General features: G+C 53.8%; 1 protein-coding gene across 2 annotated transcripts; it reads left to right on the top strand.

Moving 5' to 3' along the window:
• Window positions 1–1,879: 1,879 nt before the first annotated feature.
• On the top strand, window positions 1,880–20,709 carry Gpr157 (G protein-coupled receptor 157). 2 transcript variants are annotated; one of them, XM_005079291.4, is made up of 4 exons: window positions 1,880–2,445; window positions 13,538–13,751; window positions 17,130–17,327; window positions 17,788–20,709. In XM_005079291.4, exons 1-4 carry the CDS (start codon window positions 2,063–2,065, stop codon window positions 17,989–17,991), a joined length of 999 nt encoding a protein of 332 aa, XP_005079348.1. In that variant the 5' UTR covers window positions 1,880–2,062; the 3' UTR covers window positions 17,992–20,709. The 2 variants fall into 2 exon arrangements, with proteins under 2 accessions (XP_005079348.1, XP_040590982.1); XM_040735048.1 differs by having other exon boundaries at window positions 17,130–17,916.
• The last annotated feature ends 2,047 nt before the right edge of the window (window positions 20,710–22,756 follow it).

The raw sequence follows: 22,756 nt of genomic DNA, 5'->3' as shown, positions 1-22,756 counted from the left end.
ATAGTCCATGTAGCGTTTCCACTACGCGCTATACAATCCCATTCGTGGGAAATATCCACAGTAGTCAAATCCATAGACACATTATGAAAATTTAACAGTTGCATAATTTCATGAAAAGTTTTAAGTGGCCATTTAGCGTTTTTGAATATCAACATAGGATTATTTCTTGGCTTTCCAAATATTTTCTGTAATTTTTTTTTACTGCAAATAGATTTCCTTTCCGATTTCACTTTCCCCTCCCTCTGCGTCTCCCAGGTCTGCTTCCCCCACCCCTCCCGTCCAGATCCTCTCCCTTTCTGTCTCTCCTCAGAAAGGAACAGGCTTCATTTACGTGCAATCTGTGTGTGTGTGAGAGTGTGCCCGCATGTGTGCGTGTGCACCGCGTGTGTGTGCAGTGCTGCCAATCCCCAGGAACTGGAGCTACGGGCCCCTGTGAGCCCACGTGTGTGCTGGGTCCTGAACCCAAGCCCTCGGCAGGAGCAGCAAGTTGCTCTTAATTGCTGATCAGTCTTTCCCGCCAAGTGCTTGAGGGTGAGCAAATGCTGTAGAATCAGAAAATTAACCACGGTTGCACAAACTTGCAAATGTACTAAGAACCAGTGACTTATAGGGCTGAAAGGGTCAATGTTTCTTTGTTTTGTTTTGTTTGTTTTTTGAGACTGGGTTTCTCTGTAGCTTTGGAGGCTGTTCTGGAACTCGCTCTGTAGATCAAGCTGGTCTCCATGCAGACAAAATATCCATGCACGTAAAATAATAAAACGTATTTATAAATAGCACCTAATAAGCTCTATAGAATAACTAGGAACTAAAAGTATACAGTTCAGTAGATGGACACTTCGTTGGGATGTGTGAGGCCCTGAGTTCCACTCCCAGCTCCACAAAAACAACACCTTCATTGTAACAAAAGTTACAAACGTCTCCAAATCGTCACCTCAGGCAGACCTTGGGGACACTTCACGGACCCAGGCTTCAGGAATGTGGATCAAGCTCTGGACCTGTTTTTACACCATCGGAAAGAATGTCTCCAACAACCGCCTCTCCCTGTCCCAACACACGTAAGCAGACTGACTCCGAGGAAAGTAACATTAGCCCTAAAAATGTCATTCTCCCCTCCCGGCCAGGACGGGATGTCCTAGCCGTTTGCTAGTCTTCTAGAGTAGCTCTGGGAGGCTTAAGTCAACGACTGGGACCGGGACGGGAGCTACTGGGGAGGAGAGAGGTGCAGGGACGCAGAGGCGTGGGTGAGCATGTGAGCGCGGTGCTGAACCAGCATCCGGGTGGAGCAGTGCGCGAGTGGGGGTCACGGGAGGAGCTTGGAAGAGGCTGGGCGGTGCCCTGGAGCCACGGGGCGGGACGTAGGGAGCTCAGAAGCGGAGCGCTGGAGCCCAGAGAGCGGTGTTAGCGCGCAGGGGCGGAGCGTGGAGTGCTCCGGGGCGGGGCGGGGCGGGGCGGGGCGGGGCGGGGAGGTAAGGTCAGGACGCAGGAGCTGGGCAATGGAACTTGGGGTGTGGGAAGTGGAGAATTTAGGAGCAAGGTGTAGGGACTGATTCTGGGAAGGAGACCCAGGGCTGGGTGCTGAAGCTACCGGGGCTGGGTGTGGACAGCCAATGTTGAGACAGGCGCAGAGCAGAGAGGCTGACTCGGGGAATGGAGAGCTCAGGGGCGGGGATTAGGGAGCCAGGGGTGGGACCTGGAGGGTGCAGGGGCGGGGATTAGGGAGCTCAGGGGCGGGGGTTAGGGAGCTCAGGGGCGTGGATTAGGGAGCCGGGGTGGGACCTGGAGGGTGCAGGGGCGGGGATTAGGGAGCTCAGGGGCGGGGATTAGAGAGCTCAGGGGCGGGGATTAGGGAGCTCAGGGGCAGGGCGTGGAAGGCGTTGGGATGACACTGGCGGCTGGATAGTCGGTAGATTACTGGGCGGGGCTGGGACGCAGGCGGGACCCGTGGGGACGCGAGCCCTGGGCGCCTAGATGCCCAGACAGAGGCGACCGCGGGCTCAGCTCGACCTCTCGGCACCCTTAGACCTGTGCACCCTGGCCGCCAGCCCTTGGCCCCCAGCCGGCCATGCCCTCCCCCGCGCCTCCCACCGAGCTGCTGCCGTGGGAGCGCGCCGTGGTGCTGCTGTCGTGCGTGCTGTCAGCGCTGGGCTCGGGCCTCCTGGTGGCCACGCACGCCCTGTGGCCTGACCTGCGTAGCCGGGCGCGCCGCCTGCTACTCTTCCTGTCGCTAGCGGACCTGCTCTCGGCTGCCTCGTACTTCTATGGGGTGCTGCAGGACTTTGCGGGCTCTTCGTGGGACTGCGTGCTTCAGGGCGCGCTCTCCACCTTCGCCAACACCAGCTCCTTCTTCTGGACCGTGGCCATCGCCCTCTACCTGTACCTCAGCATCGTCCGAGCTGCCCGCGGGCCCAGCACAGAACACCTACTCTGGGCTTTTCACCTCATCAGGTGAGTAGGAGACGCTGCTTTGCCTCCAGGCCCCAGACCCAGGCTAACTGGTCCCTGGCCTTGCCTGCTGCTCTGTGGCACTCGTGCGTCCTCCATCTAGGTGGCAAGGTGGCATGTCCCACTGGCAGTCATGCCCCCAGGCATCCCGGGACCTTGGAAGGATGCCTGGCTAGCCCACGAGATTGGATCCAACCTGTCTGAGCATCTCCGAAGAAGGTGGTCACTATCTGCCCCAGCTGGAACCTTCAGGCAAGGTGGGGGTGGGTACAGAGCTTGCCCACAGGGGTGAGCCCTGCCATTTAGAAAGGAACTGGGCAGAACGACACTGTGCCTTTTGCCTCCTATTTCGCTGTGACCCGGCAGTCCCTGCTGCCTATGGAGAGAAGGCTGGGAGATGAGTTAGTTAGGTGGCGATCCTGGCTGAAGGGTCCACAACTTCCAGTTCTGTACCACAGTGGGCGTGGTGCACCCAGCCACTCCCAGACTACAGTGTCTCAACTATAAAATACCCGAAGGTATGCTTTTTAAGTTTTTCGTGCCGCTTATAGACTTTGGGCCCCCAGTCACCAACATTTTTAGGTTTTTTTTTAAGATTTATTAATTTTAGTGACTGCACTATGTATTGCATAACATGTATGTATGTATACATGTGCCCTCGAGGGTCAGAAGAGGGCATCAGACACTCCCCTCACTCCCGCCCCCCTGCCCCAACTGGAGATTCAGGTGGTTGTGAGTCATCATGTGGGTGCTGGGAATTGAACCGAGGTCTTCTACAAGAGCAACAAGTGCTTTTATAACCACCACGCCTTCTCTCCAACCCCTTCCAGGAGGTCTTGGCTGCCTAGAATTCAGGGTCTTCAAAACTGAGGTCAGTGGCGAAGGGTTGGTCAGGATCAGAGCTGTCAGCCACCTGGAGTGTCTGAGAGTGCGGAAAACCGAGGCTCTGGCCTGCTCTAGCCTGCCCTGCACTGACCAGAGTTCAAGCTTGTCAGGGTGAAAGCTATACCCAGAGGCGGGCCTCGCCCATGTCCCCCGGGCGGGAAGCTAAGGCTGTTTCCTTGTCTCCTTGCCCTGAGCTCAAGGCCCCAGAGTCTGCCCTAAGTATAGGTCTTCTCCAAATCTTGGTTGCTTTCCAAGGGCTGAGAGGGGAGTCAGCACTTGGATAGAGACGGGTCACCTGGTTGTCACACGCTGAGACAAGCTGAGAAGAGTCACTTGACCTCCTGCTCTTGTATCTGTTGGAAGATGACCAGTTAGTCCCAAAGAAGTGAAAGAGCCCGCTTCTCAGCTGGTCAGGCAAAACCTTTGTACCATGTCATTCTCAGAGGCAGGGACCTACTGGAAGGGGACTGCAGCTTCTCTCTCCCGGAACATTCACCAGACACCAGCTATGTCAGCCCAGAAGCCTCCCGTGGCAGGGTTGGAGTCTGAACACAGGTGGTCACTGGCACTGAAAAGCTCCTCTTGGCCGCCCTCCTTTAGAAACTGACCAGTACAGCCTATGTTTAAGCAAAGGAACAGAACCTTCTGTGTAACCCCTACAGAAGATCTTCTAGCCAACCAGAGTAGGGAATGCTCTGCTCAGTTCTCATCAGGGACCCTCTAGGAAGGTTCTGTGATGCTTGGGGGAGTCCTCCTAGGGACGGCTGTGTTCAATAGACTTGCTAGAACCTACCCAACAGGTTCTTTTATGACCCAGATCCTCCCAGGATGGTTGCTAAGGTCTCTCCACGCTATAGCCATGGTGTATTAGGTTATTGCTGCCATCATGTGAGAAATCTCCTCCCTGGACACAGACTGCCTGGCTACCTACTGTGTGTTTGTTTAGTTAGCTATCAGTCAAGGCCTCCCTAGGTAGCCCTGGCTGACCTGGAGCCTCCTCTTCCAGTGGGTGCGGAGATTAAAGGTGTGTGCTACCACACCCACTGGTGATCCACTTTCCCACTGTTAAAAGTCAGGCCTCTTCTCCAAGCCTTACAGCCTGGAAAGGATTTTTTGGTGTCAACAGTGCAAATGGTGACTATCCCCGAAAAGAGTTCTTAGGATCTGCGGGGTTGATGTCACATCCCTGTAGTCCCAGGGGAGGTAGAGGCAGGAGAATCAGGGTTCAAAATCTGCTTTGGCTCTGCTTAAACTCCAGGTCAGCCTGCCAGCCTGGGCTGCATGGAACCCTGTCCTGTCCGTCTGTCTGTCTGCCCGCCCGCCCACGTGTGTGTGTGTGTGTGTGTGTGTGTGTGTGTGTGTGTGTGTGTGTGTGTCTCGTCCATCCTCCCCCACCCCCCAGCACACCAGGAGGTCACTGGGAATTGATGGAATAATGGAGTGGCATTTTCACATTAAATTAGAAGAAAACGTTATTGGCTTTGTAAACGGGAGAATAATCCTTGTAGGAAGGAAGTACTTGGTTCCTGCCTGCGATCCAGTAATCCTATTGACTGGAGCCTGCTCTAAGGAGAAAATGCAGAGCTCACACAAAGCTGTGTGTACTCAGGACTTCCTGAGGCGCTGTTGCCATAGTAAAAGTTAGAGCTAACTTCAATGTCCAACGATAGGGGAAGCAGTAAGTTAAGGGACTTCCTCTCCTTCCTGTCCAAAATGCCATAGAGCTGTTAAATGCTGGTGGCCGATGCTCTAGTCATGTTTCTTTTTTCTTTCTTTCTTTTTTATTTATTTTTGTGGTTTTTCAAGACAGGGTTTCTCTGTGGCTTTGGAGGCTGTCCTGGAACTAACTGTTGTAGACCAGGCTGATCTGGAACTCACAGAGATCCGCCTGCCTCTGCCTCCCGAGTGCTGGGATTAAAGGCGTGCACCACCACCGCCCGGCTCTAAGTCATGTTTCTAATGGTATAATAGAAAGTGACATGAAAAGGAAATATTTTTGGCTTGTTTTCTAGAAGTGCTGGGGATTGAAGTCAGTGCTACCTCCCCAGACCTGAGAAATCCCAACTCTAAAACCACCTATAGACATCCTGTGTACACACATGGTCCCAGGAAAACAACCATGTGGACCCAAAGTCTTCCTGTTAGTACTCAACACGGTCCCATTCCCAGTGACCTTTCTCCCCGTTGGAGGAGGACAGCTGAGACTTCATCTGGCTCCTGAAGCCTTTACAAAGTGCTACCCCATGATTAGATCATAGATCACCAGTAGTCCAACCAGATGGACAGGGCAGTCACCCACCACTCACAGAAGACAGATGGCCCAGTCGTAGTCATTAATCCTGACCCAGAGTTTATGATCCTACCTGGCTGGATTGACAATAACTTTAAGAAAACTTATTTATACTTTGCAATTGTTAGCATTTTATCTTCTCCCATTGCTTTTCTTTTTGAAAAAAGAGACTTATTTATTTTTTTATGTAGTGTTTTGCCTGCGTGTGTACCTGCAGGGCACCAGATCTCACTACGAATGGTCGTGAGCCACCAGGTGGTTGCTGGGAATTGAACCCGGGTCCTCTGGAAGAGCGCCAGTGCTCTTAACTGCTGAGTCATCTCTCCAGGTCCCCATTATTTTTCTTGAATTGACACGATGCCACCTCATGTATGTATTCTTATGTCTGTGGCTTTCCTGCAAAGGTCCACATAACTCGCAGGATGACACTGTCACCTGACTGGTGGACTTAAATTTTTGTCTGTGGTCTAACCATGTCCTCTAGGGGGAATTCTGAGTTACATGTCGCCCGTTTTTCATGTCTTTTTATCCCCCTGCAAATCTTCCATTTCCCCACCAGTCCTCTTTATAACTCTGACTTTAAATCTCATCTTTACTTATTACTGTTGTTTAGGGGGTGCATGTGCCCTGGCACCAGTGTGGGGAGGTCCCAAGACCTCAGCTCCGTCCTCCCACCTTTATGGGTTCAAAGGATTGAATAATCAGGCTTGGACATTGAGTGCTAGCCCAGCCATTTATTTTATTTACTTATTTTTATTATTATTATTTTTTGGGGGGGTTGAGACAGGGTTTCTCTGTGGCGGCTTTGGAACTAGCTCTTGTAGACCAGGCTGGCCTCAAACTCACAGAGATCTGCCTGCCTCTGCCTCCCGAGTGCTGGGATTAAAGGCGTGCACCACCACCATCCGGCTTGTCCATTTATTTAGGCTTTGCTTCTGAGTCTGATACTGCCTCCGCTTCCCTCGAGTGCTGATTATAGGTATGTGTGTCACTATACCCATTCTGTGTGTCACTATACCCATTCTGTGCAGTGCTGAGGGTCAGGGTCAGAGCCAGGCAAGTGCTCTGCCAACTGAGCTATTACCCCAGCTCCTATTTGTATTTCGGTCAGGTGGGGCGGGCCTTAGTGTGTAGGCTAGGCTAGCCTGCAATTCAAATTGTAGCCCAAGCTAGCTTCATACTTCAGCCTCCTGAGTCCTGAGGTTATGGACATGAGTCACTACACCTGGCTCATAACATTGGCACTGGGAAGAATACAGCATGGTAATTTGCAGGATGTCCCTCAGCTTTCCGGGAAGAGTACAGCATGGTAGTTTGTAGAATGTCCCTCAGTTTTGTATGTCTAGGGCTTCTTCACAGGGTTTCAAGTTCTGAACTCTGGCAGGTTTCAGAAGTGCTTTGGTATTGACATGGCTAAGGTCACATATGCCAGTCGTGGTCACATGCCAGGTGTGGCTAAGGTCGTATCTGCCAGATATGGTATGGTAGTTCTATAGTTGCTCTCTCTCTCTCTCTCTCTCTCTCTCTCTCTCTCTCTCTCTCTCTCTCTCTCTGTGTGTGTGTGTGTGTGTGTGTGTGTGTGTGTGTGTTTCATCCAAGGAGGGCAGAAGAGGGTGTTGAATCTCCTGGGACTGGAGTTACAGATGGTTGTGAGCCACCATGTGGGTGCTGGGAATTGAACTCAGGACCCCTGGAAGACCAGCCAGTGCTCTTAACCCCTGGGCCATCTCTCCAGCCCTGCCTTTACATTGGTAATTCCTTTTGTGCATCTGTGTGAATGTTCCTCTGTGGTCACTTGTTTACGGTGCCCCAGAGGCCAGGGCTGGAGTTGCCTGGATGGGTAACTTCCCACCCTTAGATAACCCTGTCTCTACCCTCCCCTTGGGCAAGGGCTCCAAAGTCAGTGGAGATGACAGCCACCCTCACCCCTACCCTTGTTGTAGCAGATCAGAGTCGTGTGAATGGGGGTGGGGTGTTATCTCTGGGGGTCACAGGTGAGGGTCCTGCCTGAGCTGGCCTCCAGCAGTCTGGACTTCGGACTCTTCTTCTGAGTGGGACGACGCTGTTACCTTTTCTCCCTCTCACCCGCCTCGGGAGCTCCCTGGGGTTTATGGAGGAAGAAAGAGCCTTGTGCCCCAAGCTGACCCTGAGACTGCAGTGTGGGGAGCGGGAAGTCCCACCTCAGTGAAAAGGGGAACAGAGGTAGGGCTAGCCAAGCACAGTAGTAGAAACCCCAGCACTTGGGGGGCTGAGGGGGTGGGGTTGCCGTGAGTTCGAGGGCAGAGCTGGATTTCGGGGTTCTTCCTGCCCTGTCCCCGTGTCCTTTCCGTCCATCCGAGTCTCATGCCGGAGAGGGGGTCGGGGAGGAGAAAGGATGTGTGCTTTTCTGAGGCAGAGTCTCAGCTCCGCGTAAACTCAGACTTGCTCTGTAGCCCAGTATTCCCTCAAACCCTTGACCTTCCTGCCGCACTTCCCAAGTGCAAGGGTTACAGGCGTGACCCCCATGCCCACCTTGGCATTTGTGTTAGACAAGGTCTAGCCCAGGCTAACCTAGAACCCATGGTGCAGCTGGCTTCTTTTCTCTGCCTCCTAGGTGTGGTGCCTGCCTCTTGTTCTTTTGCTGTTGTAGGGATCTAGAGATAGGGGTGGGGGTGAGGGGGGTGGGGGTGGGGGCTTTTAGAGCTGGAAAGGGGGGGAGCAGGCTCCGCTGAAGGATGTCCCGTCTCCACACTTCCTTTCTTGTGGCTTGTTTTGTTTGTGTTTGTTTTGAGAGACAGGTCTCACTCTGTAGTCCTGGCTGGCCTGGAAACTCACTGTGTGGATCAAGCTAGCCTTGAACTCACAGAGACCTGCCTGCCTCTTTCCTTTTCCCGCAAAGTGATAGGACTTAGGTCATGTGCCACCATGTCCGGCCGCCCATCCTTAAGGATTTTACACAACAAAGGTTCTTTCCAGGCTTGGTAGAGAGGGATGTGGGTGGCTGGTTAAAGAAAGTACCCTTTAGTACCACCAGCCACGGGGGGGGGGAGACGACAACACCACAACGACGACGACGACACACAGGGGACACGGGGGACACGGGGGGGGACTGCCAGAGGTGAGCCAACAGCAATCCACAGGACAAAGGAAATCCCTTTGGAGCCTTTAGAGTGGGGAGTCTCTGGTCTCTGTGCTTAGAGAATGGCAGGCCCTGAGTTTAGCCATTAGGTGAAAGCACTAGAAAGACTAACTCAGTCAGGAAGCGGATCCCGTTGCCCCACCCTACCTTGGAGCTGCTGCTCGCTGGGGGTTTAGCTGCTCAGCGAAGGTACTGGATAGGAAGTAAGGCTTCGGTGACTCCGCCTACAGTCTACAGGGGCGGCCTCTGATGTAACACTGGGCAGGCAGCCTCTTGAAACAGCATGCCCCGGCATCAGTGCCCCCAAATGGAAATGATTTCTGTTCGTTCTACTCAGTGTTTTCCCCAGGAGTATGTGGTAAAATCTTAGCAGTGGGAAACCCAGGGCAAGGGCCCCACCGGAGGAGGTTATCCTTGAGCCTCCCAAGAGCAGAGTCAAACAAGTGTCTTTCCCCAGGACCAGAAGGGCAGGGGCGTCTGCGGAGGGCTACGGTGTCTTCAGGTGTGATGTGCATTGCACAGGACGCCCCTCCCCCCTCCCACAACTGAAGCCACAGAATGACCTCATGGTGGCCTTCCTAGAGCCTGACCCCCTGAACCTCTCCCACGTCCTAGCTCTGCCCCATGAGAGGGACAATAAGTAAGCCATTGTCCCGTTCAGCTGGGCTTCCCCCTGGCTCCTCCCCACAGCTTTTCTAAAAACTTCCCTCTACCCCCCCCCAATGCTAACATTTTAAGGCTGTCCATAGCCGCAGTGTCCATAAACCAGGAATTGCCACTTGGCACACAGGGGGTGAAGGAAGATCCCCCCCCCACACACACACACACGCACTTTGTTTCCTACCCATCAGCTGCCAATCTCCAAAGACAAGGAGGGACTGAGGAATGGGAATCTGGTTGTGGGAGTAGCTGGCAGTATAATTGATGCTTGGAGTCCACTTACAACCTGGGCCCTTATTGGGATGGGCTGGGGCTTGGGCCGGGGGTTTATTTATTTATTTTGTTTTTTTGTTTTTGTTTTTCGAGACAGGGTTTCTCTGTGACTTTGGAGGTTGTCCTGGAGCTAGCTCTTGTTAACCAGGCTGGTCTTGAACTCACAGAGATCCGTCTGCCTCTGCCTACCGAGTGACACCACTACCCAGCCAAGAGCCCGGGGTTTAAATCCTCTTTGGGAGGCTTTCCTGTTGGACTCTGAGAAGGAGGAATGCCTCACTCTGTAACAGAGCTTCCCCAGATGGACAGAGCTGGGATCCCCAAGGGGCCTGGTTCCAGCGGGCATCTAGTGTGTTGCTATTTTGAGGACAGCCACCTGCCTGGGGCCATCATATGAGTGCCAGGGGGTTCCTAGTGTGAGGGTGGCTTGACTCTTTCCTGTGCAACTGCTTCCAGTTTCGCCGGCCCCGGGGACTTAAGACTGAACCAGTGAAGAGCACCCCAGGGGCTTGGCTGAAGAAAGCCAAGGGGCATTGTTTCAGTTTTCTATTCCCTAAACCCTTCTAGTTCATTCCTTTGGCTCTGGAGCCAGGCTTCCGGGGACCTAGGGTAGTGACCTCGTGTCTTTTTTCTGCATGGTACACCAACAACCTGCGGCAGCTTCAATTTCTTCCCTCATGGCTCTGGAGCTGGGAGTTCAAGGTGTAGGCGGGGAAATCGTTGGCTCATAGATGGTGGTGTCTCTCTGAATCCTCACAAGGATGCCCCTCCGTGCTTTTCCGGGTCAAAATCTGTCCCTACGGTGCTCTAGGATGTGACCCACTCCGGCAGCCACCTCACTTGAATTTAGTTAACCCTTGAAGGACCTTGTCTCCAAAGTCCTATCCTCAGGTTCTGAGTGTTAGGACTTCAAGATCTGTAATGGAGCCGTTCAGCCCCTAACTGCCCTGAGAAGAGGAAGCCGGTGCAGAGCCTGGCCTCGGGTTCCAGGCATACACAAACCAGGGGCCCAGGCACTGCCGGGAGGCGTGGAGGCGCTGTTGGTGCTCACAGCTACCTGGAACTCCAGTTCTAGGGGATCTGACACTCTCTTCTGACCTCCACGTGACATACATACATGCATGCAGGCAAAACACCCTTATCCATGAAATAAATAAATCTTTAAGACAGAAAGCCCTGGATTGAAGCAGAGCTGGTGCCTTGTCGGGCAGACAGCGATGAGTATTCAGCAGGAGGTGACGAAGAATGGCATTGAGAGAATGAGGAGGTCCTCGAGCATCCTGGGGACACTGGTCCCCCGGTCGGTCGGAGTCTGGAAAAGTTATAGTCTTTCCTATTCTCAGTGCTTTCTGTTTCTTCAGATAGGGTCTCATCATGTAGCCCAGGCTGGCTTCAGACTCCTCCTGGTAATCCCCCTGCTTCAGCCTCCCTAGTGATGGGGTTTCAGGCCTAGATGTTACAGAAAATGAAAGCTATGGGCCGCTCTGTGTGATGGGATCGCTCTCAGTGCCCGAGCATGGTCGGCTGTCGGGGCTCCCTGGAGAGCCATTGGCTGTGTGGGCCTCACCTATACTTAGCAGAGAAATAGAAATATGTGTTTGTGCCTGTGTGTCCTTTAAGACTGCGTTTGTTTGTTTTTGAGGGGTACACACGTGGAGGTCAGAGGATAACCTGTGGGTGTCGGTCTGTCCAGGAGATGGAACTCGGGTCGTCAGGCTTGGTGGGCAAAGTGCCTTTACCCACTAAGCCATCCCAGAAGCCCCAATACCGTGTATTTTAGTATCGCTTATGGGCTGTTATAATGACTGCCCTCTGAGCCTCCTTATCCCAGCCGGCCCTGTGGACTGTTAGCATCCCTTCGTGAGGAGGTAAAATGTCACAAGACCCTCACCTGAGGGTCCAGCAGCTTCCTGCCACCTGTTGTAGGCACCTCTGCCTTCCTCACGCGTGTCCTTAGGGAGGAGCTAGAGCGTATGGGAGGACTAAGGGGCAGCGGGGGAGCACTCTCCATCTAGAGGGCCCATGGGGAAGTCCTCATCCCTGATGGCTAAAGGAAGGGCTTCATGATGCAGCCTTTTAGAGAGGAGCACCCACACCGGCAGAAGTAACCCCTCATCTGTGATCTGTAAGGAAGCCCCAATAAATTCATTGTTTCTCCAGCGGGAACTTCTGGCAGAATCGTGTCTCAGTTTGGGACCTCAGGGGAAGAAGTAGACCTTTGCTTGTGCGCCCAGGCCCCAAGGAGTTTTAGCTAGAGCTGTGTGTTTCACTCCTTTCTGTCCGCGGCATGTATGATAAATGTATGGATGTGTGTGTATACATGTGCACACACCATACACTACACACTACACACACATCCACCGGCACACTTCCGATGAACACGGAAACGTTACAGCCTCCAGTGTCTGCCTTCCAAGTGCTGGGATTACAGGCATGCACCGCCATGCCTGCCTCTAATCACAGTCTTCACAGCAGCTGGCACACGTGTGGCTGCCTGGGCTTGTGTGAGCCGCATGAATGCTCACCCAGTTCTCCTCAGATGGTGCCGTCATCACCCCCACACTGTGAGAGCGCTGGCGTGCGGAAGCTAAGCCGCGGGCCTGAGTGGCCAGAGTGGTAATTTGGACCCAGCCCATTGCGTCAGAGTCAGAGCTCTCAATCCTGTGTTACCTCCATAAGAGGTGTCCCTCTGATAAGTTGTTTTGGAAGGAGATTGGGCAGGGGTTTTTGGAGAGGGGACTTGGGACTTGGACCTAATTCCAGTTGTGTTTCGGACGGGCATTGTTCTCCAAATGGAGTAGCAGAGCAGGACAGTGTCCTCGGTGGTGCACCGCCTGACAAGACGTTCTAGAGGGTCACTTTGACCCTTGGCGGGCTATACTCCCTCCACATAAGAAAGGAGGCCTCAGGCCCAAGGGGATTTACCTATGCATAGCCTATGATTCTCGACCCTGGATTCTTCCAACTCCTGCAACCCCAAGATGGCCCAGGTTGCCAGGGGACTGACTGAGGGTGTGAGTCTTGAAGCTTAGACGTGCTTGCTGATGTTTGTATACTGGTGGCCACACCCCCCTGGGTGTTGTGAGAGGGCGGGGCAGGCAAGCAAGAACTGGATCTGTCTGGCCACGCCTCACTCTGAGGAGCACTGAACCCTTTTTTTTAAAAATTATTTTATTTTTCAGTACGAGTGTTTTGCCTGTGTGTATATGTCTGTTTGCCACATGTGTGCCAGAAGAGGGCACTGGATTCCCTGGAAGTGGGGTTAGCAGTCTGCAAACACCGGCGTTTGTGTCCAGCCTGGGGGAGCCTGGGGTGCAGGGGTTGGGAGTGGATTCTCTGGGTCTGGATGGGAGAGATCAGAGGCTCTGGGTAGGCAGATCCCCTTAGCCCCAGATGGTCGGGAGTTACCATGCCAGTGCTTAGAATGGAACCCAGGTCTCGGAAGAGCAGCCAGTGATCCTGACCACTGAGTTGTGTCATTTGGGGGAGTCTCACTTTGTAACCCAGGTTAGTATCTCACTGAGTAGTCCAGGTTGGCCTGGAACTCACAGTGATCTGTCTGCCTCTGCCTCCCACGCACCCAGGTTGCAGGCCGGTGCTACCGTGCCCAGTTTCTGTGGCCCTGGAGATTGACCCAGGAGAGCAATCACTCTCCTGACCAAGCCACAAAGTACTGAAATTCTAAATTAGAGCAGGCTACCCCATGCCCTTCCCGCCCGCCCTCGCTCTACAGGGACACGCTCTCTGATGCTGGTTTGGGAGTCATTGTCCTCTGCAGAGAGGGCCCCCATCATTTTTGCCCGTGACAACACTGCAGGGCGTTATGGGCTAACCTCAGGGCCTCTCTCTCTCTTCATGTTACTCTTCAGCTGGGGTGTCCCCCTGGCCATCACGGTGGCAGCCGTCTGTCTAAAGAAGATAGGCTACGATGCCTCAGATGTGTCCGTGGGCTGGTGCTGGATCAACCTGGAGGCTGAGGACCGTGTCATGTGGATGCTGCTGACTGGGAAGCTGTGGGAGATGCTGGCTTACGTCTTGCTGCCTCTGCTCTACCTTCTGGTCAGGAAGCACATTAACCGAGCGGTAGGTGTCTCATGTGCTAGCCTTTCGGGGACCAAACCAGTGCCGGGACTTAGGGACTGTGTGCTTGGACTGAGTATGGGATCGTTAATAGACGCGGAGGCGGCTCAATGGTCCTGGTATAGGTGAGACAGAAGCTGAGGGAGCTCAAAGGTAGCGTAGCTAGGACCGCAGAACTGCATTCTCCGCTGAGGTCCTGCACTGCCCCCATGTGGCCATCTCCAATATTGCACTAAGGCGCTCAAAGTCGAGGACGATGGCCACAGATGATTTGTTCACCTACGCTTGGTGGTCAGAATTGTGTGCCAAGTGTCAGGCTTTTCAGGAGATCATAAGTCAACAGGGATGTCCAGAAAGGGGGGCAGGTCCTCAGACAGGTGAAGCCTAAGCAATCATGGTCAGAGACACACCAACCAGTGGCTGAAGCTCTCATAGCTTCGCCCTGAATCCAGACTCCAGCAGAGCGAAGTCCACTCCTTTCTCTCTCTCTCTTTTTTTTTTTTTTTTGTTTGTTTGTTTGTTTTTCGAGACAGGGTTTCTCTGTAGCTTTGGAGGCTGTCCTGGAACTCACTTGGTAGACCAGGCTGGTTTCGAACTCACAGAGATCCGCCTGCCTCTGCCTCCCGAGTGCTGGGATTAAAGGTGTGCGCCACCAACACCCGGCTCCTTTCTCTCTTTTTCTTTCTTTCTTTCTTCCTTCCTTCCTTTTTTTTTTTTTTCAAGACAGGGTTTCTCTGTATTGCTTTGGAGTCTGTCCTGAAACTCGCTCTGTAGATCAGGCTGGTCTCGAACTCACAGAGATCCACATGCCTCTGCCTCCCAATGCTGGGATTAGAGGCGTGCACCACCACCGCCCGGCTCCCTTCCTTTTTTATATGTACTATTTTTTTTGAGATAGGGTCTTGTTTTATTTTGTTTTGTTGTTGATATGCGGGTCACATGTAGTTCAGGCTGGCTGTCCTGGAACTCACTATACAGTCAAGGATGACCTTAAACTTCTGATAACTCCTGCCTCCACCTTAAAGCACTAAGACTGCAGGTATGCACCACCGCACCAGTTTCTGCAGGGCTGGGGGTCGAACCCAGGGCTTCGTAGTGCTAAGTGAGTGCTCTGTCAAATGCACTGTGTACCTTAGCTCCAGACACAGACACGAGAGGCAGGAGGATCAGGAGTTTATAGTTGTCCTCAGCTACATAGTCCAAGGCTAGTCTGAGCCATGTCAGACCCCGTGTCTGGGGCTTGGGAGGACAATGGGGCAGGAGAAGATGGGCTAAATGGAGACACAGGGGTGTGGGTGTAAGTGCTGTGCAGGGGTGAGGAGTCCCAAGGACACAGATGTCTGCAAGGAGCATCTGAACTCGGAGATGGCCAATCAGGGCCGGGGATGATAGCGCACATCTTGCATCCCAGCAGTGGGAGGCAGAGGCGGATGGATTTCTGTGAATTCAAGGCCGGCCAGGGCCACACAAGGAAGAGAAAAAAGAAAAGAAAGGACAAACGAACGAACCGCTCAGTCAGAAGCACCCATGCCTGTGGGCATGGCTCGGTGATAGAGTATTTAAACAAGCAGAGGCCCTGGGTTCAAGCTCTAGTACTGCAAAACAAAACATGCCCGTGTCCTCGTCCTTGGTGGCCCCACTGGAGTCCTGGAGAGCAGGGCTAGCAGTGGCTCTCATGCAGGCCGACGGCAGCCTTTTTCCGGATGCTCTTCTCACTGCCCGCTGGCCTGGGAAGATGGAGGCTGCTCCCGGAGAGTGAGCCCCCCTCCCCGCCAGCTCTAACGGGCTCCACCCTGTCATGTGTGCCCTTGTCCCTTCCTGAGCAGGGACTGGTGTCGGTGTCTGGTGCTAAGGTGCACGGTGCATTTACTTCCCAGGCCGGTCCCCGCATGTGACAACAACTCTTGCAGCTTGTCTAAGGTTTTTGGGGAGAAAAGGAACGGCACCAGCAAGGAGGGTGAACACAGAGTCATTTCCTGCCTGGAGGCGGGGAGGAGAGCTGGGAATAAATGGGGAGGCAGGCTTGGTCTTAAGGAGCAGCCGAACTGGTCCAGTCTCTCCAAGCTGCACCACCTGCTGTTGAAGCTCTCTACCCTCGCCCTCTGTGTGAGGCGGGCACTCAGCTCCCTGGGCCGCTGCCACAGACCCTTAGGCTGGGGTCCTGTAGCCAGGGGAGCTGTTGAAGCTTGGCACTCCGATGCCAGGCATGTGGTTACTCCCTCACCAGGCTTCAGGGCCCTAAACTCATGGCCAGGCTCGAACCGACGCCCCTCCTTGTCCGGTTCAATTGGTTTTTACAAACTTGATTGTGGCTTGAAGCTGAGCATCCTTCCTGCCCTGACAAACGTTCCTCAGGACCTCAGGGCCAAGGCTGGCCCCTTCTGTGGGCAAGCCGGCACCCTGGGGATCTTGCATTGTGGAGGGGGAGGGGGATGGCAGCAAGCTAAGCAGTAAGGGTGAGTGACATGGGGGTTGGGGACACGAGGTTGGGAAGAACCATGGAAAAGTGACAGCAGTCCGTGGCTGGAGTGGGCTGGGGGCTGTTTGTAAGATGGCTGCTGGTGAGTTTCATCCAGTGCGTGACCCTCAGTGAGGACTTGTAGGTGAGGGAGATGCAAGTGACTGAGCCTGCTTCCCAGCCTGCTTCCTGTCCTGCTTCCCAGCCTGCTTCCCCGGGTACAAGGACCAGCTAAGACCTGGGGCTGGAGGAGAGCCTTGTGGCTGGAAGAGGGAGCCAGGGAGGGACTGGGCCCAGAACGGAGCCAGGGCTCACGTGATGGGATAGCGTAAGGAAGGGATGAAACAGAGCCACCAAGAGCTTTGAGTCGAGGGCTTGCCCAACGTGCCTTGGACCCTCTGAGAACGTGCCTCTGCATTTGGGGTGGCCTGCAGCAGGAAGGAGGGGGAGCAAGCAGACATGGCGGCCATGCCACAGTGTGGTGGGTCAGAGTATGCCGTTTCTGGGTCTGTTCTGCAGGCGGGGCCTCTAGGACTTGCCCATAGGTCAGATGAAGAGATGATGTCCGTCCCCCAGGTGACAGGAGGAAGTGTCCTTCAGCTGAGATGAATGTGCGGTGGGCCTGAGCGTTGATGAGGGTTCATGAGGGTTCATGAGGGTTGCTCATCCTGGGCAGGGTTTATCACATCTCCGAGACACTGCTGTGGAGATGTGGAGTAAGCAGGGGATCCCTTCGGGGAGTTGGAGGTTGAGGGGGTGGCTCCTGGTCCGATACAGACCCCAGGCCTCCTCGGCGTCCAAGTGGGAAAGGCAGCAGTGCCCGCTCTTGCCTTCCGGGGCTGGCATGGGTGTGTGGAACCGCATGGGTGGGGGTGGTCAGAGACCCACCTGGCTCAGGCCTCTGCTCCCCGTCCTCCGCACAGCACCAGGCACTCTCGGAGTACCGGCCCATCTGCGAGGTGCGACAGCTGCATCGAGGCTCCCCCGCCTCCACGGCTGACAAGAAGCTAATCCTGATCCCGCTGATATTCATCTGCCTCCGGGTCTGGAGCACCGTGCGCTTCGTCCTGACCCTCTGCGGCTCCCCGGCCGTGCAGGCGCCTGTGCTGGTGGTTCTGCACGTACGTCTGTCCCCGGTCCCCGTGGGCCCTGCTGCCCCACAGCAACATAGCCAGATCCCTTCCCTACAAACAGATGCTTCTCAAGTCCCAGAGTACTGGCCAGGGCGCACCTATGGCAAGCAGGGTAGCTCAAGGGTCCTTTCCCTGTCCCCAAGCAAGCGTGGCTTTGCAGGAAGGGATGGGGAGAAATCTGTGGTGGTTCTTAGCAACCTAGAGAAGCCCGAGTAGAGCTGACTGATCCTGGATCCTTCTCACTGCTGAAGGCCTAAATGCGGTTCTGGTGAGGCGGTCAGTTCAGGCCTGCTCAGAACTCTGCTAAGGGCCACGTGGCCAGCTCACCCCGAGACAGTTTAGAGGCAGGGACAGGAGAGGTCATGGGATTCATAGCAGACCACTGACGCCCCGCCATGGTGTTTCTAAGATGCTCCCAGCCCTGTGTTTATGATTGTCCCCTCCCCAGGGCATTGGGAACACCTTCCAGGGAGGAGCCAACTGCATCATGTTCGTCCTCTGCACCCGAGCAGTCCGCACAAGGCTCTTGTCCCTCTTCTGCTGCCGCCGCTGTCCTCAGCCCTCCACCCAGAACCCTCCCGGGGCGCCTACCCCCCCCAAGATGAGAGACTCTCGGGAATCCAGACGGATCCCAGAAGGCCCCAGCACTTGAGCGGACACTTTCCTCACGGTTCTCTCCTTCCTGGTTCCTGCGGCCACCGGGTTACAGGGTCATGCGCACTGGAAGCTCGGACGCCCGCGAAGGAGCAGTCAGTGCAGCCTCATCTACCTCCTGGACTCTCGGGGTCGACGGTGCATTCCCTGCACACCCGTGTCCTGGCTCAGTGGGGTTTGTTTGCGTAAGCCCAAAGATTGGGACTCAGGGAAGCCAGCCATGCTGGAACCTGTCAGGGCACTGGTTCTTAGTATCCTGTGGCCACCAGCGCTGTTCACAGTTTGAGGGACCCATGCCTGTGGACCCCTACCAGGCATGACATACATCCCCACCCAGACGTCACAGTGTGGGGCCCAGGTATGCCAGGGTATTGAGATTCCCTAGAGAGCCTGGAGTATTTAATCGCTGAACAGCAGAGGCGGGTCCCCTCAAAGCAGGTCCACTGAGGTCACAGGAGACTCCGTCACTGATCCAAACCACCCAGGCATGCACTCATGGCATCTCACGGATTCTCTGCTTGGGCCTTCAGCCTCAATATTTATTGCATTTCAATTTCAGCTCAGGTCGGTGTCCAGAGTCCTGCCCATTGGTGAATCTCTTAACATTCGGGTCCCTTCCAGTACGGGGACAGAAGAGAGCCTGGCTCCAGCCCCTAAGGGCGACACACTGTCCCACCTGCTGTTCTCATGGACTCCACCCCCCTGTTCTCAGCGATGCCTCTAGGGGTGGATTGGGAGTGTGTCTGGCTTTGCACTTTGTTTAGTTGTGTTTTGTTTGTTTTGTTTTTAGGAAAGGTAATTAGGGAGTTGGTGAATGGTCCCAATACTGATTCCTCCCAGAAGGGATGTGTTTTGTGATTCAGCCTTTGGCAGAGACGTAGCCTAGTGGTCATTTCCAAGTTGGTCCCTGCACCAAAATATTTTAAAAGATATAGGAAGAGGATTCTGAGATGATTACCTTTTATTTTATTGTTTGAGACAGGGTCTCGTTGTGTAGCCTTGGATGGCCTGGAACTTGCTGTGTAGACCAGCCTGGCCTCTAACTCACAGAGATTCACCTGCCTCTGCCTCCTGATAATTATATTTTTTAAAAAAGGCTTTGTTTTGTGCTTTCTGTACTAGGGCCTGTACCCATCAAGCAAGTGCTCTGTTACTGGCTCTGCCCCAAGCCTCCCTTTTGTCTTTTGTTTTGAGACAGAGTCTCACTAAGTTGCCTAGTCTATGAGCCAGGCTGGTCTTGGACTTGTGATTTCCCTACCTCGACCTCCCAGGACACTAGGACTACAGCCTCAGGCCACCATACCCAACCAGAGAAGGGTGTAAGTAAGCTGTGTGTCCATTTCTACTCAGTGGCTCTCCTACCAACATTTTCCTCAATTCAGAGAGCAGTATCTGCAGAGTCCTGGGCAGTGTGGCCGCCACTCGAGTCGGGGAAATGTTCTACTGTACCTGCAGGTAGTGTCGTTGGATTCTACCAAGCAGAGAGGATTCAGAGCTCTCAGAATCTCTACCAGGAAAGGAATAGTAGCCCAGAGGGCTCCTTTTCTAATTTCCTTGGAAAGCGTTTCTTCAGGAAAATCTACAAGAGGTGAGCTCCCTTCTGGGAGTCAAAGAAAGCTCCTGGGCAGGGGGCTGCCTGTTTACAGAAACCGCCTATGTAAGGGGCATAGGGCATGCTGGGGTCCTGTGAAGACATTACAGCCAATTTGTGCACTGTCAGCGTGCTGCCGGTAATGATCTCCTGGCTTCGAAAATGGAGCAGAACTTCTAGGACTGTGTTTCCTGCAGAGGAGAAAAAGATCCATGAAGTACCGCGGAGGAAATGGTGCTGGAACAGACCCAGCTGGGCAGGCCATTATGGAGCCCTGGCTGTTGGAGGTCCTGGAGCCTGGGGCTCACTCAAGCTCCCTCCTCGTGACGACTGATGCCAGCCATCGGCCGGGCTTGCTGTCTGTAAAACCCTCCACAAACCCACACTCTGCCTCTGCCCATCTGTCTCCCACGCTGCCCTGCCGCTGCGGGCGAATGGTGGTGACCCCAGGCTTGGTGCCTTGCCTCTGGCCCTTTGGCTCACAGACACCATCCTCAGATCCGGTGACCAAGGGCGTCGCTTGGGTTCTTAGAGTTCAGAACTGAAGATGGAAGGAAGGTAGAGTCTTCAGTGCCCAGGCGGGGGCGCTAGAGGCTGCTGGCTCCACCATGCCTTGCTCAGCCTGGTGGCTTTCTGTCTTTGATAGTGTTAGTCACATTTATCTCTCCATGCCCCTCTGTCACCCAAAGGTGACCTCAGCCTTAACCGGTTTTGCGGCCCTTGCCATGTTTCCCGTCACCCTCCAACACTTTGTGACTCTTGCTCTCCTAATCAGTTACCAGCTGCTTCCTGCCTCTGTCCATCTGGGGCGGGGTTTTATTTTGTTACACACACACACACTTTTTGGAGATACCAGGGGATTAAACCTTGGTCCCTGTGCTAGACAAATGCTCTAGCATTTACCTACTTCCCAGCCCTTGTATTTTATCTCTTAAGTTTTGAAGCAAGGGGTTCTCACTAGTTGTTCAGGCAGGCCTCGAACTTGAGATCCTCCTGTCTCAGTTTCACTGTTTCTGGAACTACAGGTCTATGCCACCAAACCCAGCCGACTCTCTGAAGCCTTTTAGTTCGGTCTTTCTGTCTCCTCCAAAAGAGTAGCGAATAAAAGATTATTATGTGTCCGAAGCCTAGAGTACACATGGAATCCTTCATTTGTCTTCTGTGTGTGTGTGTGAATGCTTCTGTGTATGTAAGTGGGGGACAGAAGGGAGTCTGACCCCCAGAAACCAGGGTTACAGGTGCTTGTGGGCAGTGGGTAAAGGGAACTAACCCTGGGACATCTACAAGAACAGCAAACGCTGAGCCATCGCTCCAGCCCTCTTCATGGCTTTTGTTTTGTTTTTTAAGATTTATTTATTTATTAGCTGGGCGTTGGTGGCGCACGCCTTTAATCCCAGCACTCGGGAGGCAGAGGCAGGCGGATCTCTGTGAGTTCGAGGCCAGCCTGGTCTACAAGAGCTAGTTCCAGGACAGCCTCCAAAGCCACAGAGAAACCCTGTCTCGAAAAAACAAAAAACAAAAATTTATTTATTTATTATGTATACAGCATTCTGTCTGCATATATGCCTGCAGGCCAACAGAGGGCACCAGATCTCATTACAGATGGTTGGGAGCCACCCTGTAGTTTCTGGGAACTGAACTCAGGACCTCTGGAAGAGCAGCCAGTGCTCTTAACCTCTGAGCCATCTCTCCTGCCCAAGTATTAACCTCTTCATGTTTTTATGAACTCACAGTTGTGGCATAATTAAGCCTAGCATGAGAGTTTGGGGAAGTGTGATGTTTCACCCTGGCTGGGTGAAAGCCCAAACAAACTCTTGCTGTTTTAAATTAAATGAATCAATTATTTTTCTCCTGTGCTTGCTAAAGTGATCCCACACTGATGTGGGGAGGGGTGGGTGACCTGAGGTGTGGTGGCTGAGGCCTGGAGAATCCTGCCTTGTAAGACGTGTAGTCACCGGCCACATGCTTGGGCTTCATAGACAGACTCTTGAGAAGAGCAGGTACACGGTTTTTTTTTAGTGGCTGCAGTCCCCTACGCTCTTGTCTAGCTTCTGTCCTGAAGTCCTGGGCAAGTTGCACTCTGTCACCCAGGGCTCATCCACCCCCCTCTTCCATCCTCCAGAACCTTCCACCTTTGGTAGTTCATTCTCACACACAGTTTCCCACCCTCCCTGAATCTCCCCGACCCTCCATGACCCTCCATAGCATTCTATGACCCCTCCTGGCCTCCCCGACCCTCCATGGCCTCCACAATCCTCCACGCCCCTCCACTCCCCACTGACTCACTGACTGCCCGTGCCCCCTCCTTCCCATCCATTCCTCCCGCCTGACCTGACTGGCAACCTCACTCTGACGCCACCTCCTGCCTTCCTTTCCTGTTGAGGAGGTCCTCTGCAACACCCAACTCCATCTAGACCGTGAGTCCGAACCTCAGCTTCTCATTGCTGAGATCACAGGTCTTACACACCTGTGTCCTGATTCACTGGGGTGAGCACAAGGAGGTGGGCTTCAGGGAAGCCAGCCACGCGGGGTCCACGCATCCAGCCCCTGGCTGTGGGAAGCCAGCCACGCGGGGTCCACGCATCCAGCCCCTGGCTGTGCATTCCAGGCTTCCCTGTCTCCCAAGCTCTCTCCAGCCTTCTCCCAGCAGCAAATGCAGCTTGCTGCTCCTCCCTGCTCTGCACTGTCCCTGGACTTGGTGGCCTCTTTTTGCCCTTAGCCAATGGACACCTAGTAGGATGACCTCTTGTGCCCACAGATTCCTCAGCGGAGCTCTAAATACTACATGCTCTTCTAGGGCTATGTGTTTCAGGGACCAGCCCAGCATGCATCTGTGTCCTGGTTTCATTTCTGTTGCTCTAGCTAATAAAATATCCTGACAAAAAGCAATTCAGGGCCCAAGCCTGGTGGCTCACCCCTTTAATCCTAGTGCCTGGGTGGTAGAGGCAGGAGGATCTCTGGGAGTTCAACACCAGCCTAAGCTACAGAGAGAGTTCCAGGCAAGCCATGGCTATATAGTGTTTCAAAAGCAAACAAAACAAAAACAATAGAAAGTGACATAGGAAAAGGGTTTATTTTAACTTACAAATTCAGGTTCCATCATTTCAGGAAACTCACACCTGCAGAAACTCAAGTCAGCCGCTCATATCACGTCCCAGAAGAGCAGAGACAG

Source organism: Mesocricetus auratus, unplaced genomic scaffold (assembly GCF_017639785.1).
Source record: "Mesocricetus auratus isolate SY011 unplaced genomic scaffold, BCM_Maur_2.0 Super-Scaffold_100042, whole genome shotgun sequence".
Taxonomy (NCBI): domain Eukaryota; kingdom Metazoa; phylum Chordata; class Mammalia; order Rodentia; family Cricetidae; genus Mesocricetus; species Mesocricetus auratus.
This window is presented reverse-complemented; position numbering and strand designations above follow the sequence as displayed.